Source organism: Lotus japonicus, chromosome 1, assembly GCF_012489685.1.
Source record: "Lotus japonicus ecotype B-129 chromosome 1, LjGifu_v1.2".
Taxonomy (NCBI): domain Eukaryota; kingdom Viridiplantae; phylum Streptophyta; class Magnoliopsida; order Fabales; family Fabaceae; genus Lotus; species Lotus japonicus.
Window position 1 is genome coordinate 892527 of NC_080041.1, and position 19250 is coordinate 911776.

General features: G+C 35.4%; 3 protein-coding genes across 3 annotated transcripts; all 3 read right to left on the minus strand.

Annotated features, from left to right (window-relative positions):
* Positions 1-5196: 5196 nt before the first annotated feature.
* Positions 5197-7546, minus strand: LOC130731481 (rho GDP-dissociation inhibitor 1). The gene is made up of 5 exons (XM_057583797.1): positions 7105-7546; positions 6932-6998; positions 6042-6260; positions 5709-5833; positions 5197-5534 (listed from the first exon to the last, which is right to left on the minus strand). The coding sequence occupies exons 1-5, from the start codon at positions 7300-7302 to the stop codon at positions 5463-5465; spliced, it is 681 nt and encodes a 226-aa protein (XP_057439780.1). The 5' UTR covers positions 7303-7546; the 3' UTR covers positions 5197-5462.
* Positions 7547-9035: 1489 nt separating this feature from the next.
* LOC130732151 (uncharacterized) lies at positions 9036-10856 on the minus strand. The gene is made up of 5 exons (XM_057584263.1): positions 10531-10856; positions 10315-10447; positions 9947-10225; positions 9749-9856; positions 9036-9446 (listed from the first exon to the last, which is right to left on the minus strand). Exons 1-5 carry the CDS (start codon positions 10854-10856, stop codon positions 9036-9038), a joined length of 1257 nt encoding a protein of 418 aa, XP_057440246.1.
* A 220-nt stretch (positions 10857-11076) lies between these two features.
* LOC130732168 (uncharacterized) lies at positions 11077-16176 on the minus strand. Its single transcript, XM_057584275.1, has 8 exons — positions 16162-16176; positions 15953-16073; positions 15118-15241; positions 12943-14738; positions 12450-12828; positions 12061-12369; positions 11885-11984; positions 11077-11802 (listed from the first exon to the last, which is right to left on the minus strand). Exons 1-8 carry the CDS (start codon positions 16174-16176, stop codon positions 11077-11079), a joined length of 3570 nt encoding a protein of 1189 aa, XP_057440258.1.
* Between the last annotated feature and the right edge of the window lie 3074 nt (positions 16177-19250).

The following is a 19250-nucleotide window of genomic DNA, read 5'->3' on the forward strand; positions in this document are numbered from 1 at the left end:
ATGATGCTTCGATATGATGGACATTTCCATCGACTTTGAGGAAAACAATTCTTCAATGGTTCAATCGCCCCCTCATAATTCCATCAGAGGATGGGATGAACTTTCAACTCAGTTGATCATACACTAGATTGAACTTTCAACAATTCCATCACTTCATGACACCAAAGAATTGCTAAAAACTTATCATACACTAGGAAGATTGAAACAAAAAATGAGTCATTGCGTGATTTGCTAACAAAATTTTACAAAAGAAGATTATGTGTGTGTTTGGAAAACCCATTCAGGATCCACGTTTGGTCCCGATCCACGTTTACAGAAGCAAGAAATAGTTGCTTTTGGATTTCTGGATCCACGTTTGGCCTCTCTAGATTTGAAACCAAACACACACATACTTAGTTCCAAACTTGGATCCCAAAGTCAAACTCCATCCGGTGTGTGGAGCTATCAGTGTGAGAATTCCATTGTTAAAAAGTACTCTTACCAGTCATACTTGAGTGGGGTAACAACTTTAAATCTCATCCACATACCCTTTGGATACTTATATGTTCGTACGTATAACCACTACCCACAATTTAGTTAACCAAAATATTACTTTTACTATTTAGATTTTTTTCTAGAAAATCAAAATGTATCTTCTATAATAAAAAGAACTAATTAAAAATACAAAAAAAACTATTCAAATACTTAACAAGTTAAAATCATTCAACTAATATAATTTTTTTAAAAAGTATCAAGCGAGAAAGTTATAACTTAATTTTTTTTTATAAATCTATGATTTTAGACTTATTAATGTACTCATAAAATTGTAGGTCATTAACTAATTATTTAACTTGTAAATAAATTGAGAGATATTCCGGAATTTATACTCAAAGTATTATTTTATGTTTCACAAATTAACAAGGTAAGTTTTCCTTTCTGCTTCAAATGGAGAATGAAAAAAAAGTGATAATATATAGAATAGCAAGTTTCTCTAATCATATCTCATATCTGGCTTGGTTAGTGAAATATGGAAAACAATGTCAAAAAATCAAGTTAATGGGGGACAGTAATTCAAAGTTCAAACAATGACAAGTGGTAAAAATGACAAGTTTGTTCGGACATATGCGGTCAAATCAAGCAGAAATGGTTAGGCTAATTATAGATTAGTGACAAAAGCAAATTAATTGTTTGCACCAACAACGCTTAATTATGTTTAACCAACGGTTTAATAGCCTTTGTCTTGTTCCATGATTAGGTGCAACGGCAGTGTCAATGGCTTAATCTGTCAGATCAATGCACACATTAATCTCGTTAAACAAGTTTTCTTTTTAAATTATTCCATTCCAACGCACATGACAACATCAAAATGCCAAAATAAACAAAAGGAAGTAGTTCCTCCGTGAAATTAAAGCAAAAGTTATCCAATTCAAAGATAAGCAGAGATGGGAAGTAAGAAAAGGGTAAAAATAAAATATTCAACTTATTGAAGGGGAAGCCATAGAACTTCACTGTATATCTAATGGGTACAAATACAGAACTCTTCTTGGCTGGGCTTGAGAGATAAAAGTTTATTCACATTGCAATTAAATGGTACCCAAATACAGTCTTCAAGCCAATGTGGAATGGTACAAGAGGCTGAGGTCACAATCTTTAATGAACATTTTGTTGTGACATGGTTCAAGTTTTTCCATAGTTTATTTTAGTTCAACACTAGTATAAATTGGCGTTAGTACTCACTTTCGGTAAAGAATAAACATAGCTAGTCTTTTTATTGTTGTCTTATATACCAATAAAAAATAAACAATTGAAGTCATGTTTGTTTGTGGCTAGGAAGACTAGCACAGTAATTCTAGAAATGAGAAGATGAGGGATTACTTTCAATGTGACTGGCAGCTAGGATAGCACTATCAGGCTGATTCTACAACAGGTTTGATTTCGTGGGTCTTCCAATCTTTTACGCGTCCTTTCCAGGTAGGTGAATGCACATTACTGTAATGAGTGTGTTTGAATTCATGTAAAAAATCACATTGTATTGTAGCTAAAATTACCATGAATAAAAACAAATTTTCTTAATTTTTAAGAGGCTTAATCCAGTTTTTGGTCCCAACCTTTGTCATAAATATGACTTTAGTCCCTCGCCGGAGTAAAGGTGGGGATTGGTCCCTAATTTTTGGTAAAATGATGGTTTTGGTCCTTCCGGTCGGTTGGGTCAACGCCGGAGCTCCGCCAGCTGATGTGGCCCTTGCCACGTCAATTAATGAGTCTCGCTGGATTTTTTTCTTTTTTCCATTAAAAAATAAAAATATTAAGACACGCTAATTAAACACCCTAAATTAATAAAAAAATAATTAAAAAACAAAACTCCAGAAAATGATGAATATTTATCTTCTTCAAAGAATCTTTGGCTATGTTTGGCATGTCATTTCAGCTAGCTTATACCTTATTTGACTAGATTAAAGCTTATTTAACTAGCTTAAAAGCTCTTTAAAAGTGTTTGGTGAAAAAGCTTATTTCAGTAGCTTAAAGCTTTAAGCTATAAGCTATCTCAGGTAGCTTATAGCTTAAAGCTTATAGCTTATTAAATTTATTCTCATTTTTATCCTTACTAATTTATTAAAATTCTACCAATACCCTTATATATTTATAAAAACACTAAACCTATTTTTCATCACACTTACGTATGTAGTTCCCGCCACACCGTTGCGCACCACAAGTATTAAAAATATTATATTAAGATGATAAATAACTTGAGTTAATAAAAATATTTAAAGTGATATTAATTTTAATATTAATATCATATAGATATTAATGTGAAAATAAAGTAATGTTAAATATAAAAATAATTATACAAGTATGTCCTTTTATGTCATTTTACAATTTCAGCTTGTTTAACAGCTAGTTTTTCCAAACACTTTTGTTTTAATCATGTAGCTTTTCAGCTTTCAGCTATCAGCTTTCAGCTAGCTTATCAGCTATCAGCTTTCAGCTATCAGCTAGCTTATAAGCTTTCAGCTAGCTTTTCAGCTTTCAGCTAGCTTATCAGCTAAACATGCCAAACATAGCCTTTATCATCATCTTCATCCTTTCACCCACAAAACCCAGATTAATCAGGTTCTTCATTTTCCTAAACATCCTGCCACCATCTTCAAATGAATGATTTCGTGAACGTCGCTCACTCACCTGATTCACTCTAACTTGGAAAACCCCCATCCTCTATCAACCTCTCTCACACCCTTCAGAGTCAAACACATCCTCCTTAACCTCAAAAACGACCACGTTCTCTCCCTCGAGTTCTTCAACTGGGTTAACAACCGCAACCCTTCTACCCACACTCTCGATACCCCACTTCATCCTCCTCCACACGCTCGCCAAGAAGGGCCATGTCAGGGAAACCTTAAAGTGAGAAAACGTCACCAAATCAGGATCGACCGTCCAAGCCATCAATTCCTCGCCGAAGCAAATGTTCGTCAGCTTCGAGTCCAGCCGCAGAAACTCCAACTCCATCGTCGTCTACGACCTCCTTACCTTAACCCCCGCCACAGAGATTTGCCACAACAAGATCTTCGGCGCCGACAACGATTCCGCTCTGAGATCTGTTTCTCGAGCTCGCGTTTTCGCGACCGAGAAATCTAGATCCACTCTCTCTCTCTCTCTGAATCTTGCTGCTGGGGTAGGGGATTGGGTTTGTGCGCCACTCCTTTCTCTTCTCGGGTTCCTTTCATGATGCTCTTGGTTTGGAGATCAGGGCATGTTATTTGTTGAGTATTATTATGTGTTGCTCAGTTAATTTCTGAGTGTTTTACAGTTTAGAATTTTTTTTTTAGGAAGAAGATCAAGAATTTATGATTTAAATATAGAAGATTTATTGATTTTTTTTGAAATTAGATTTAGGGTGTTTAATTAGGGTGTCTTAAGTTTCAAAAAAAAAAAATAGTGTGTAATATTTTTATTTTTTAATGAAAAAAGAAAAAAATTCCAGCGAGCCCATTAATTGACGTGGCAAGGGCCACGTCAGCTGGCGGAGCTCCGGATCGCGGTGGTTTTTTTTTACTGTGCATCCCAACATGCGCGGAGACGGAGTGATATTGCCTTTCAACTTTCAAGCCATCAAGGATTTCATCATAATTTCCCAAGGAAAATGGAAAAGAAAACTAAATACAGCAATTCAGGGAAGCTATGTTGCACTGAGTGGAAGCATCTTACAACCGCTATTCAGCATGCTGAAGCCAACAACAATTCACATTGATTTGAAGTTGTTTTTATTCTACCTTACAAAATAAAATGCAATTTTCAAACTCATTTTTAAAATATTATTCTTATACATAAAAATTATTTGAAAATAGCTTATGTAAAATTAATTCCATCAAAATTTAAAACAAGTACACCCAAAATTGTTTCTATAATATTGTAATAAGAGGTGCATTTTTTTAATCAAGCTATTCTCACATTCTGAAGCTGTGAGACTAATTACCCGCCCTGCGGTCAGCGCATGTTGTAGGGAGCGGCCAAAGAATTTTTTTCATTCACAATAGTTGAGAATCAAACCCCTAACTACCTGTTTAAAAGATGAAGTGTCGAACCACCATGTCAGCTCACTTAGTTATAAGAGGTGTGTTAAAAAGAGCTTATGTGAATTTATCTTATACTATAAATACTATAAATAATGTGTTTTGGTTAAGCTCATGAAATAGCTTATAATCTACCTATAGAAATTTTCAAGCTCATTTTCATAACCTTATCAAATTAGCTTAAAACTATTGCTTATGGTTCAGTTCATTACTCATCATTTCAATCAGCCATCTAAGTACAATAACTAGAATCAGCTTTTGGAAAAATCATCTTAAAAACTCTTTTGAAAGGTTGATGTCCATCAAGTTTAGATATAAACAGTTAGATGCCAATTGGCAATTACAATAAAGCAGCCAAGGTGGAGGAGACTGAGATGAGAGTCATCAAGCTAGGGCACGTTCAAGACTCACATGGGCCTAGTGGTCAAGCTTCACTAAATTGAGTAGGCTTATGCAACTATCCAAATCTAACACATTGGGCCAGGTTTTCCAAGTTTAGATGTGTTTTCTACACAATGGGACTAAAATAAAGTTAGAAAGAAAAGGTGATATATTCAATTTTAATAAGTAAGTTCAACAAAAATTATTAGAAAATATTAACTACTAATGGCATTAGAAGGAAATTTTTATCTCAACTTTTTCTAGAAAAAAAGCATCTGAAAAAGTAACTACTAATGGTAATTTTATGGATAAAAGTACTAAATAAATAGTCCTGTGTGAGTTTGTCTCTTCTAGTAAAAAAATAAAATAAAATGGTACAAGCAGGATTTTTTTTTTGACGGTACAAGCAGGAATTTAGTATCAAGGACATTTGGATTTCTTAAATCATCAAATAGAAATTAACATGTATTTGACTAAATGAAGGAGAGTTACTACAGCAATTGCAGGTTGGGAAGAGAAGATTGCAATCAATGTTCAAGCCCAATCCTTCCTGATATCAAAAGTATAGTTGATCTCCAAGTAGCATTTGTTGTCATCATCAAGAAACTGCAAAAGAAAAAAGAAAAAATATATGGTTTATTGTATCATTAATTCAGTATCATATAAGGAAAAAAAAAACAGAACAGAAATGTTATTCTCAAATCTCACCAACATGTCTTTACATAATAAACAAAGATGCATGTGTTTATAATTCATGATCTAAATGGTAATATTACCTACCTTTGATCTTGCAGAGTATGCTCCTCTTGCAAATATCCCAGAGGGCGTGGTTTCTTCTGCCATCTCATGTGTGTAAGGCTCTGTCTGAGGGCTGAAAGTTCCAAGCATCTCTTTTGAGCTGTCCACTGAAATTACGAGACTTGTTGTAAGAGAATGTTTCAAGGCGTTTGCAATCTTGCATATTAAGTGTTTGGATGGTTAGCCGGAATTAATTCTAAGGAGAAGTTTCTGTAAATAACTTCTGACTTACATAATTGATTCTAATAAAGAGAAGCTGATTTAAACATGCTATAATTAGAATATTGGTGGAGAAGTAAGGCATAAAAAGCTTACCCTTAACACCGGTCTTCCAAACAGTATTGGTGTATTTCAAGCCTGAGACAATATTATTACTCACTACAAAGGTGAATTTCAAACAGTAATGGCTGCCTTCTTTAAGAGTGAACCATAAACCCTTTGGGTTTCCACTTTCAGGAACAGGAAGAACAATGTCACCTCTATCAGGAGAGATGATAGATAAGCTAGTAATTTTCACTTCAGGATCTAGCGTTTCTGGAAATTAAGAAACACTAACATAAGTTAACTGATACATTAACCGAAAAGAGAACATGCATTAAATATATATATATATATATATATATATATATATATATATATATATATATATATAAGCAGCATGGGAGCATCAAAACCTTCTATTCTTTGGAAATAAATAATAATGCAAATTTACATGTGTTTGGCATAAATCAATTTCATGACCATAATCAATTATATATAACTTTTGAGTAGTTAGTAGTTATATATTGGTTAGGCAAATGATTTGGAGCATTTATTTTAGTCCCAAAATCAATTCTGTGGAGAAGCTAGAGAGTAGCTTTTGAGCTTGACATAATCAAATGTGACATTTCATAACTCGATTTAGCAACATTACCATATAGAAATCACTTTTATCATAATGTATGCGAACATAAATAACAACACTTTCATGTGACTTTTATCAAAATCAACATTACTAAAATAAATTATATCCAAAATTAATCATGACAACGCTAATCTGAACACGCAAATACATAGTTGATTCATAGCATGTTTAGTTTTACACACTTATTCAAAAGCTAAAACTTATAGCTTCTAACCAGAACCAGAAGTGATTTTAGAGTTTTTCCTGGTAGAACCAAACATGTTACCCTGTAAGAAAATGATTTAAGGATGTGTGTATTTACCTGCAACATTGTTTACATCCACACTCCCAAGGAGTTGTTCTTTCCATCTCCTTAAACTCTCATCATCCTTCAATCCCAGAATCCAACATATAAAAAAACAGAACAGAACAGAGAATTAATAAGGAAGAATGTAAGAAACATGACATCATTAATTCCATACGACATGTACAAACCTTATCTTTCTCAAGGTGTTCTTTAAGGGTGCACTGAGGACCCAGTTGTATTCTAGATGCAACTTCATCATCATCATCCTCAGTTGCATAGATTGAAGACTCACTCGCATGCCTGCTCAAAGGTGGCTCAGATTCACTTCTACGATGATGATGTTCTTCATTTTCTTCCCCTGCCTTCTTTTCATCATCAAACCCCATCTTCTTGGAACTTGAAACAGCTCCAATTGACAGACAAGGTGTTTAACTCATGTAATTAACACTCACAGGGAATAATAACAACAATGGTGATCAAATGCACCAAAAGAAAGAAACCCCCCAACAGAAAGACAACAATGCAAAAACCTTTTGAAGGGTTATTAGTGAAACCTAAAAAAGCAATAACAGATTGTGTCTCACAAAACCCAACAATGATGAATAACCAGAAGCAAAAAAAAAGACAGGAAAAAATTGCTTGTTTGTCTCCTAGGATGTTTTTTTATGGGGGGTTACTCAATATTTCAGGAGGATAGAGAAAAGTGTGTAATTTGGGGAAATAGTCTTGTGGTGATCCGAATTGTTTGTCAGGTGAGAAACAAAGGTCAATAACTTACTAATATTGACTTAGGTGAGATGACAAATACGAATGCATTCTAAATTTTCATTTTGATTTGGAGTAATCTTTAGGTATAACCAATACAATTATCTTGTTATTATCCACTAATAAACTATTACCACATTAAAAATAAGTTAAAGTTAAAAAATATAACCCTTATAATACGTATCTTATAATTTAAAATTGAATAAGAGGCCTCATTTATGATATAAGTTGCATGGAAAGCAACATATATGAATTTGTACTTTGTATCAAATTGGTTTTTAGCCATAGCAATAAATTACCAAAGAATAAATTTGCACCTTAGACATGAATTTCAGCCGATTGCAGTCCACACATATCTACTGTAATTATCCGAAAAAAGTGAGGAACGAAACAAGCTTGTAAATTGAAGAAGATTCTATGCCGCGGCTTAAACAACCTCCTCATGCTTAGTTTGAGAAGTTCTCTATTGTGATTGAATCCTCTAACTTCCACTCAAGCCCCCATGACTCTACCTTATTGATCAGGTGCTTTAGTTAGGGTCTTACTTTGTTCTCTCTATATGTTAATGACGCGATTATTACCGAGAATAATGTTGATGCGATTACAAAGCTGAAACTTCAGTTAACTATAAATTTTAGAAATTTTTTTGGGTACATTAAGTACTTTTTGGGGATTGGAACACTACTAAAAAAAAAGCTATTTAGCGACGGGCAAAATCCGTCGCTAAATAAGCAAAAATCCGTCGCTAATCATTTAGCGACGGACCTGCATCCGCCGTGTAAAAGGACGTAGCTAAACAATTAACTACGGAATATGATATCCGTCGCTATTAGCGACGGAAATATACCGTCGCAAACGTATCACTTTTCCGTCGCTAATGTGTTTACATGATTAACGCATGTTTCCGTCGCTTTTAGCGACGGATAGTTCCGTCGCTATTTACGACGGAATATATATGACGTCGCTATTTACGACGGAATATATATGACGTCGCTATTTGCGACGGATTGTTCCGTCGCTATTTAAGACGGAACGTAGCTTTCCGTCGCTAACGTCCTGTAAAGTCCCCTCTCTAATTTATAAATGTTAGAGAGGGACAAAATCCGTCGCTAATTTCCCACTGTGTAAATGACAAATTTTTTTTTTTAGCAGTTTTTTTTCCCTGTGCAATAACAATTCAATTTGAATATTTTCCCCAAATAGAAGTAATTCAAAATATACTATTGATTTGAAGTTTCATATTTAAGATGATGTTCATCAACCTACATAACCATAGTAGTTAATCCATACATAGTCATGGTAAAATGTCAAGTATAATTAAAAACATAGTATCAAATACATATATTCATCTAAATCAAATGCCATCCAAATCATCCTCTAATTCTTCATCATCTATGTTATGCTGATTTGTAGGTGATTGTTCAACAGAGCGTGAAGCCATGCTTTGAGGAAAGCTCTCCAAGAATCTGTCCAAGTTTGCAAATTTTTCATCATATGTCTCCATTTTTCCCTTTAGCTTCTTGTTCTCCTCTGTTAAAGTAGAAACAAGATTTCTCATTGTCTCATACTCTGAGGGTGAGACGCCATGAGATGACGTGGCCTTATAACGTTTGAACTTTACAGCCTCTGCACCTAATCCATAAATCCGCCCCTTCTTGTTCGCACCCCCAACAACCTCCAAGTAGATTTCATCATTTGATTTTTTGTGGGCACCATCTTCATTCTCCTGTGAGTCTCTTGCAGCAATTTGTGTTTCAAAATCAACCTTCACATAAGATTTAGATATTAGACATCATGAAAACTGAAAACTACAGCAGTAGGACAACTAGAAAAATCTCAGCCATGTTTAGATATTAACATCTCAGCCATGTTTTGGATGACAAACAATTTTCCTGTCAAATACATGCAGCTATTTTTGCACCTATAAAGGGCTGTGCAAAACTAACAGTAGCTAGACCAAAAACAGGCAGGGAACACAAAAATTGCAGCAACTTATAACATATAATTGCAGCCCACAAAATGTTAGATAAAGATGGCTAATTAAAGAACAAAGATATAGTAACTTACCGCAATCTTCTCTGCTACTGGGGAAACCCATTTTGTGGGATCATTTTTGAGTTTGTGAGTGATTTCAAATAATTCCCAATTATCAGGTTTCTTTTCACTCGATTTTTCCTGCATAAAAAATGTAAACTTGTAACTTATCGCACATATCCAAGAGACACTATTTGTCTCAAAAAAAAAATTAAGGTAAGAGTTACTTACTAATCTCCTAAAGTGCTCAGATGAAGGAATGGATCCTCCTGTATGTAGGGGACCACTAGATGACTTTCTATTATTAGAATTTATTGCTGCCTTTCTCTTCCATTCGGCGTCTTCCTTCCATTTTTGTTCCATCACCTTACGGTTTTGCTCGGGAATCCAGGTTCCACTATCTCTCTTAATACGCACCCTATACAGTGAGTCCCCTAGCCCAGTAGATGCTTTGTGGTCAAAAGACTTCCGGATTTGGATGTCATGCTCAGGTAGCCATCTAAACTTCCTCTGCATAACAAATATTCCAAGAAGGAAGTTTGGTAAAACAAATATGAAGGCAGATTGTGATCAAAATCCCTACTATGATATATTCATACCTTAAATTCATTAAACCACATGTTAGTCAAGTCTGGATCAAACTTATTTGTTGTTGCATAACTTGTCCAATTTCCTACAAACTTGCTTTTTATAATCGTCATGATCTCGCGGACAATACCGGACGGCTCAAACCTATGAAACAAAGTTAAACAACTTGTCAAATCTTAAACATAAAGATTATTACTAAAAATAAGGACAAAATTGTAACAACTTACTCGTTTGATGGAGCTGGACGGATCAACATTCTTCCATCACCGCTAAGATTACCAATATCCTCAGATGGAACATGACTAGCCGCTGAATGGGTAGTGGAAGGTGGTGTGGATTGCCCAACAAGTGGATCATGACTAGATGTGGAATCTGCGGTGGGTTGACAATGGGGAGGCGTTGCATGGGTAGTGGAAGGTAGTGTGGATTCCCCAATAGAAGGTGGTGCTGCCATAGTACTATTCCTTTTACCTCTCCCTCTTCCCCTACCTTTGCCAAGACTTCTATTAGTATTTCTTCCTCTACCAAAACCTCTACCACCACTGTCTTCCATCTACATACATATCAAATTATAACCAACTAGGAAAAATATCAGAAAATACACAAGATGTCACAACATATCACATTGTTCATAAAAATATACATAAGGGAAAACACACAAAAGAGAACATAAAGTTCATAAAAAAAATCACATAAAAGAGAAGACATAAAAGATGACATTGTTCATTAGAAATACATAAAAGAGAAGCCATGAAAGACATAAAAACTTGGGACTACTCCATGTCAGAGTCGGAATTCCCATCTTCTTCTATAAGTTCTTCCTCTTCTTCACTACTTGTTGAGTATTCAATTTCTTCTTCATCTTCTTCTAAATCTTCCAAATCCATTTGGTTCCATGGTAATTCTTCTCCTTCATCAGCTATGTCAACAAGAATTTCCTCAAGATCGTCATTTGCAACCATTGTGGGCATTTCTTGTACATCATCATCTTGATAAGCATCATCAGGTTTATTTTTCCCCAAAAATTGAATGGCATTACGCGCCTTGGTTTTTATAACAGCTAGCCAGATTTGTTGCCCTTCAGGATAGGATGAAAAGTACACTTGCTCTGCTTGTTGAGCTAGTATGAATGGATCATAACTTGGGTATCTCCTAGATTTTTTAATCTCAACATTTCCATAAGCATCAATCCTTGTTCCTTGAGGGCTAGGATCAAACCAATCACACTGAAATAAAACCACCTTCTTAGTAGGGCTACCAGTGTACTCCAACTCAACAATGTCAATTAACATCCCATAATAATCATTGCCCACTGAATCATTTTCCCCACATCTAACACATACACCATAATTTGTCGTACTCATTCCTTCATTTTGTGATTTTGTGACAAACTTGTATCCATTAATAATATAATTACGCCACTTCTTGACATTTCTAAGAGGACCCCATGCCAAACTCTTCAAAAGCACATCATCAATTTTATTTCTTGATTCAAGCACCTAAAACATATATCATTTTGTTAATACAACCTAAGATATGCTAGACTAAACTTTTGAAGAGATTAGTAATAGTTTCACATACATATGATTTCAACCAAGTAGGAAACCTCATGGAAATTTGTTTGTCCAAGTCTTCATCATTTATCTCTGGATCTAGTTCTCGTAGAAGATCTGAGTATATGCTACATAAGCAACACACCAGTTAAACACAACTTGACATAAAAGTGATGTATCATAGTGTGTTTTAGAATGACTTACTTGATGTAAGGTACCACCTCAGGACAATTCAACAAAATATACAAATGTCCAGCTTCCATTTCATTATCATTCAAGGTAGAGGTGATACATTTTCCATAACTACGACCTGGATGATTAAAAATAGACAATGGCGGATTCTCAGATGAGCCTTCTCCATCATTCCGTGGCACCCTTGTTCTCCTTGATGGAACATCAGAAGGATAATAATATGAAGCAAATGTAGACATCTCTTCCAGCAAATACGCTTTGGCAATTGAGCCTTCTACACGAGCCTTGTTTGTTACCTTTTGTTTTAATGTTCGTATAAACCTATTAAGAAAATTGAAGATCGATCTTAGAGAAAAAGAAATAATGACTTTCAAAGAGATAAGATATGATTATGCACTAACCTCTCAAACGGATACATCCATCTGTACTGGACAGGACCTCCGACTCTTGCTTCATATGCCAAATGAATTGGGAGGTGTTCCATTGAGTCAAAGAAACTTGGGGGAAATATTTGCTCTAATTTGCACAGAATTATTGGAATGTTTTCCTCCATAATGTGCAATTTACTTTCCATCAACAATGATGAAGTAATTTCTCTCCAAAATTGGGAAAATTCAGTAAGTGTGTTCCAAATAGGCTTCGGTAAAGCTTTGAATGCTATTGGAAGCAACCGCTGCATGAATACATGGCAATCGTGACTCTTCATGCCAGACAACTTTGCTTCACTCCTATCAACACATCTGGCCAAATTGGAAACATAACCATCTGGAAGCTTAAGATCTGAAACCCATTTTCAAACACTTAGTCTTTGCTGTTTGGTTAATGCATATTGTGCCTTTGGTTTCAAAAAGTTGCCATTCTCAGTTTGTTGTACTTCTAAACCTCCACGCATACAATATTCTTCCAAGTCCTTCCTAGACTTGAAGGTATCCTTTGTTTTCCCTTTGGTGTCCATTACAGTGTACAAAATATTGAGAAAAACATTTCTTTCAGTGTGCATTACATCAATATTATGTGGGAGTAGAAGAGTTTTCCAATATGGCAATTCCCAAAATATACTTCGTTTAGTCCAATGATGCTCTACCCCATATCCTTGTGAATGATCTTCCTTTGATTCCTCCACACTCGGTAAATGTCTAACTCTTTCCCACACTTCTTCACCCGTCAACCTTCGTGGAGTAGTTGAGGTCTCACCTTTACCTTTTGTAAATTTCTTCTTACATGTCCTGTATTCATGATCTTCTGGTAAAAATTGGCGATGACAGTCAAACCAAGAGACCTTCCGACTATATGCAAGAGAAAATGCCTTAGAGCGCTCCATACAAACCGGGCAAGCAAGTTTTCCCATTGTCATCCAACCACTTAACATACCATACGCAGGAAAGTCATTGATTGTCCACATCACAGCCGCCTTCATCAAAAAGTTTTGCTTCAAGGAGACATCATAAGTCATAACTCCATCCTCCCACAACATTTTCAGTTCATCTATAAGGGGGCGCAAATACACATCAATACTTTTTTTTGGAGCAGAAGGCCCAGGAATTATAATGGTTAGGAACATGAACTCTCTTTTCATACACATCCATGGTGGCAAATTATATGGAGTAATAATCACAGGCCAAGAAGAATATTTATTTCCCGATATGTCAAATGGAGTAAAGCCATCAGAACATAAGCCTAATCTTACGTTTCGAGGTTCCTTAGCATAAGAAAGGTTCTCCTTGACTTTATCAAAGTGAATCCAAGCTTCTGCATCTGATGGATGAGACAAGATATCTGGCTCCCTATGATGCTCATGATGCCATCTCATTTGACTAGCTGTTTGTGTTGAAGAATACAATCGTTGTAGCCTTGGAACAAGCGGGAAGTACCACATATTTTTCAGTGGCACCAACTTTACCTTACCTTGTTTCTTTACCTCTTTATATCGCTTCTCCTTACAAAACTTACAACTTTGCAGCATCTCATCTTCTTTATAATACAACATACAACCCCCCGGACAACATTCAATCTTCACACATGCTAGCCCTAGTTCAGCAACTGATTTCTTCGTATGGTATAAATTTTTAGGCATACAATTACCATCGGGCATTGCATCACCCATAAATTGCACCCATTCATTAAAGCACCCCTCAGATAAACCATAGTCTGCCTTCAAACTTAGGGCTTTTAGAGAAGCTGACAGCACAGAATATTTATCACAACCATCCCACAGAGAAGAATTTGCGGCGTTCAGCAAATTAAAGAATTGAGATGCTTCAGGGTTAGGATCTTCGGTCATCATGTCCTCTTGCTCAAGATAGTTACCAACTACTGGTCCAGCAGCATCCATCACCAACTGCTCATAAGTATTATACATTTCCCTTGGCCCACTATTACCGTAGTAAGAGTGATCATCAACCATTGGGGGCATTTGAGGAATAGGTTCTCCATGATTTGTCCAATGGTAATAATTAGTCATGAAACCTTTCATACATAGATGGACTTTCACCAAGTCTGTTTCTTGAAATCTCATGCACTTGCATTTCTTACAAGGGCACCTGATTTTCTGACCTCCGGCAACAAATTGATCTTGTTCACAAGCATACTTAATAAAATCATTAATTCCTATAATGAATTCTGCAGTCACATGCCTATCACAATCCAACCTATTATCCATCCATCTCCTATTTTCAGGCACATCCATGCTTCTAACACACAAACAAAATAATCAATCAATACGTATTAATTCAGTCAATGAAACTCTATACTTTCTTTACTCAATGCAACACATCCTAACAATATGACAACAAGTTCATATTCTGAAAACAGCATAGGCTTACACTTCTGTACTCTAATAATTATACAGCATAGGCTTAATAACTATATTATAACAATACAGCATACTGAATTGAGAATAACCTCATCACAGTTTTCACCATATTATACAGCATAGTTAAAACATATTATAACAATTGAGAATAACTATAATACAGCATAGTTAAAACATATTATAACAATAACCTCATCACAGTTTTCACCATACTGAATTGAGAAGAAGACAGTTAGTGACAAATTGAGTAAAAAAACCTTGATATTAAAAGCTGTACTGGTTCCTCTTGGCTTGGTGTTCTGGTTATGGCAACAACAGCATCTACAAGAAGAACTAACCGGTAAGCCTTCACATCAATAAACTTAAGTGAAAAAATGAAAGCTAAAAGTTTATATGCCAATTCATAAGAGAACATTTGCAATTGAAAACTATTTCTTTGGTTAGCCAATCCATAGCTGCTAAATGTTATTGCTTTTCGTAAGCCAAACCATTGAATGATTTTTGCTAATTGATTTACTAAGAGAACAAATTTGATTGTTTGCTTTGACATAACTGAAGTAATTCAATTTTGATTTGTCCCTTGAAACTGAGCCGTTGTTTCATAGCACATAAGGTTCTAGACAGGTTCAGAATGGCATGCTCTTGAATCAGAATGGCAAGATAAGAAGAGCAATACCATATGTTAACTTCTAAGCAAGCTATCTTGATTTAATGATCATATCATGCTTCTTTTTTAACCTTGTATAGCAATACCATATGTTAACTTCTATACATAATTTTTCTGATACCAAGTCATACATAATTTGTTAACCATAAAAGATTACCCAAGTTGCTGTAAGATTGAAGATCTATTCATAAATCAACTGGTTATATTATGCAGCTAAAAATAATAGTCTCTTGAATCATAAATATAAGTCATGCTTATGAAGGGACCAGGTTCAGAAAACAGATAAATGATTAGCAGTTCTTCACAGTGAAGCAATTTTGCAAGAACGTTCAGAAATGGTGGATGATTTATAAGGTGAACTTTTCATAAATTCCAAATCATTCATACCTCTGTTCCTACTGCAAACTTATCAAACTAAAACACACCCATTGGTCCATTCCAAATGACGGTCTGAGTCTTGTCCAATGCTTCACCAAATGTTTTGATGGAATCAGGTCCAATATCCAACCCCATCCATCCGTCAGGGATGCTTGATGCTGGCACAGTCTGCAGAAAAATAAAAAAATCTTAAAGTACATATCAACATTCTAAACACTAATATATGCGTATGGGATCATAAAGTTATGGAAATAACCAGTTCAAGCAACATTTCCTTAGTTTAAAAATGTAGAGAAGTTGTCATTGCACCATAGAATTCCTAATTGTCATTTATAATTGTACTGTATCCTCAATCCCCAGTTGACCATTTGTTTCAAAAAGAAGAGTCCTCACAAGTGGTACGTGGTAGTGAACCAGTGCAAATAATCTTGAAAGTGAAGACTTACGCAAGGAGTGCTTGTTCCAGGTTATATAACAGAAGGGTAACCACCATACATCTAAATAGTGAGAGAGGTCAGAGGTTCAAGGTTTAATAAAATGAAGTGAAAGCATGACTGTGCAATTGATTATTCCAGTTATCACTAATTGAAGAAAAAATGCATAACCAATGAAATTCATAGCCTGATACAAAATAAAATAGCATTACAGCATGAGTACACATCCAAAAGGAGAAAAAATTTATCCTGCACTTGCTAATCAAGAATCAACTCTAATGAGGAACATCTAAGCCATGTATGTATGAAAGCCAGGACAATGAAATGGGACAAAATCAAGAATGCAGCAAGGCAGCCAGCCAGAGCTGTCTAGTTCATTGACATGTGAGGACTAAAGACTACCTTTAAACAGCTATGTGCAGAGCACCATAGACAAGCCATAAATATCATTACAAATTTATAATCCCATAACAGATGTTGTTAACAATTGTAGCACTGTGCTTAACCATCCCAATTCCCACAAAATCAAGTGATTGCCCAGGACAAGGAGTTAAAGTAATACTCATCCGGTATGTACAAGAATTTCGAACGTGACACTGGTTGCAAACAAATGATAATAATCATCAGGCATTGAACCAAGGTGTCTATCTAGCTATCATCAACCCAATATTGCTCAAGAGTTATCTTAGTCATTCATCAACCCAATTCAAGTGCTCCACTTGTAATAGGCTAAAACAGAACGAGCATAATAAAACATCAAGCAAACAAAGCAAAGCACACTCTCAGAAACCAAATGTAAAGCATTTTCCAATGCAAGATTCAAGTATAAGAGAGTGGCAAAAACCTGGTTCACCCAAATAAAAACTCTTAGAAACCCTATCACTCCCTAGTACTCAGTAGAAACTAAAGTGAAAAACCCTAAAAAATCGATCATACCTTTTGTTGCTCCTTAAGCTCTGGTGATGGAGGATGACGGTTCAGACTTTTCCCTTAAGCTTGTTAACTGGCGATGGAGGATGACGGTTTGCGAGCGACGAGCGGCGGACACGCTAAGGGAAACCCATTCACCATCGCATACTGTGGATTCGACCACTGACTCCGGCGGAGGATCTAGCGAGCGTGAGGAACGGTGGTTATGGTGAAAGGGAACGACAATGGTGGAGCTAGCGAGCGTGAGGAACGGTGGTTTCAGTTGAGAGGTTTCCATCGATTGCTTCAGTTGTCTGTGCTAGCGAGAATGAGATTGGTAAAGTGTCTTTTAACCTATTAGTCTTTATCAAGTCAAATATATTTATTTCAAAGCATAACAAACAAAATATCAAGTAGTTCAAATGGCTAAGTAATTCCCTTTGACAAGCAAGACCCAGGTTCGAATCCTGGAGAAAACAATTTATTTTTAAAAACAATATATTTAGCGACGGAAATTATGTTATTATTCCGTCGCTAACTTCTTACAAACTTTACCGAGGGAAATAGCGACGGGAGGTAAACAGCGACGGTACAAAACCGTCGCTAATTTACAATATAAAATAATAAAATGAAATTAGCGAGGGAATTTGCGACGGAAAACCAGCGAGGGAAAACATCCGTCGCTAAAACCGTCGCTAAATTTTAAAATTGAATATTTATTTTCAAAACGTCTATCCGTCGCTAATTGCGACAGATTTTTTTCCGTCGCTAAAATTTGTCGGTAATTCGCGTTTTTTTAGTAGTGGAAGCATACTCTCATCGAGGTTATCTTCTTTCGCAATCTAATATATAGACATTATTCTTGTACAAGCTCGTCTCTCTTATACTCTAACAAAACACCCCCACTTGATATGAATGCTTGATATATATCATATGATATAGTGTCTCTTAACAAGCCCGCCCTACTTTATATGGTACTCTTTTTGGTAGCTTGATGTATCTTACTATTAGTAGACATGATATTGCTTGTGCAGTGCATGTTTTTAGTTTGTTTGTTTCTTCTCCTACTACAATTCATTGGGCGGATGTTCTTCTCATTCTATGTTATCTTTTGGACACTCACTTTCAGAGCCTCCTATTTCCTTGATCTTCTTCATTGAAGTTGTGTGCTTACTCAAATGTTGATTCTCTTATATTTTGGAAGATAAAGAAGTAAACAAATGTTTCTCGACCTTCTATGAAAGCTGAATGTCTTGCCATGACACCAATTACTGCGTAAATCGTTTTGGCTTCTTCACTCTATTGGTGTCTCCCTCTCTACTCTTATTCCTATTTATTGTGATAATATGAGTGTAATACAAATCACTCGTAACTCAATCTTTCATGAGCACACCAAACAGATTGAGATTGATTGTCATTCGCTACACATCATTTTCGGTAGGAACCATCACTTTATCATTTGAATCTTTCTTCATATAATTTACTGACTTGTTTATAAAGTCAAATTCCACTATGTGTTTTCATTTCACAATTAGCAAACTTAATTTTGATGCTTCCTTTTGCTGAAAAAAAAATTAATTATTTATGTTAGCTCATTTATTTTCTTTTTTTGGTACATCAGAAAGATAAATTGCACCTGTCAGGAATTGATCCCTAGACCTCCCATACCCAACCCATATGTCCCCCAACTCCTACCACTTGATCTATCCTACAAGGATTTATTTTCTACTATAACATAGACTTATTTTATTTTTAAAGAAATTCTAACATATTTATTCTTCTTTTTTCTCCCTCCATCGTCTACCCTGCGCTATTATTGCTTCTCTTAACATTATTGACATATTTACTGCTATAGTATAGTATTATGGTTTTGTTTTTTTGAAACAATAGTAGTATGGTTACTTATATGTGTGTTGGTTTGGTAAATAATTCCAACGTAGCTGATGATGTGATGCATGAATTCTTATTCTTATGTTTCATCATTCTATTGGGGGCAAAGGAA

Excerpts from the sequence above, each read along its gene's own strand:
- LOC130731481 (XM_057583797.1), bottom strand. The coding sequence starts at position 7,302 with ATGGGGTTTGATGATGAAAAGAAGGCAGGGGAAGAAAATGAAGAACAT. Across the intron at positions 6,999-7,104 it reads AACACCTTGAGAAAGATAAG|GATGATGAGAGTTTAAGGAG; the intron begins GTTTGTACATGT and ends CTGGGATTGAAG. Across the intron at positions 6,261-6,931 it reads GGATGTAAACAATGTTGCAG|AAACGCTAGATCCTGAAGTG; the intron begins GTAAATACACAC and ends CTTAATTTCCAG.
- LOC130732151 (XM_057584263.1), bottom strand. The coding sequence starts at position 10,856 with ATGGAAGACAGTGGTGGTAGAGGTTTTGGTAGAGGAAGAAATACTAAT. Across the intron at positions 10,448-10,530 it reads CGTCCAGCTCCATCAAACGA|GTTTGAGCCGTCCGGTATTG; the intron begins GTAAGTTGTTAC and ends TTTGTTTCATAG. Across the intron at positions 10,226-10,314 it reads TGTGGTTTAATGAATTTAAG|AGGAAGTTTAGATGGCTACC; the intron begins GTATGAATATAT and ends TTTGTTATGCAG.
- LOC130732168 (XM_057584275.1), bottom strand. Across the intron at positions 14,739-15,117 it reads GTACAGCTTTTAATATCAAG|AAGCATGGATGTGCCTGAAA; the intron begins GTTTTTTTACTC and ends TTTGTGTGTTAG. Across the intron at positions 12,370-12,449 it reads TGGATGTATCCGTTTGAGAG|GTTTATACGAACATTAAAAC; the intron begins GTTAGTGCATAA and ends TTTTCTTAATAG.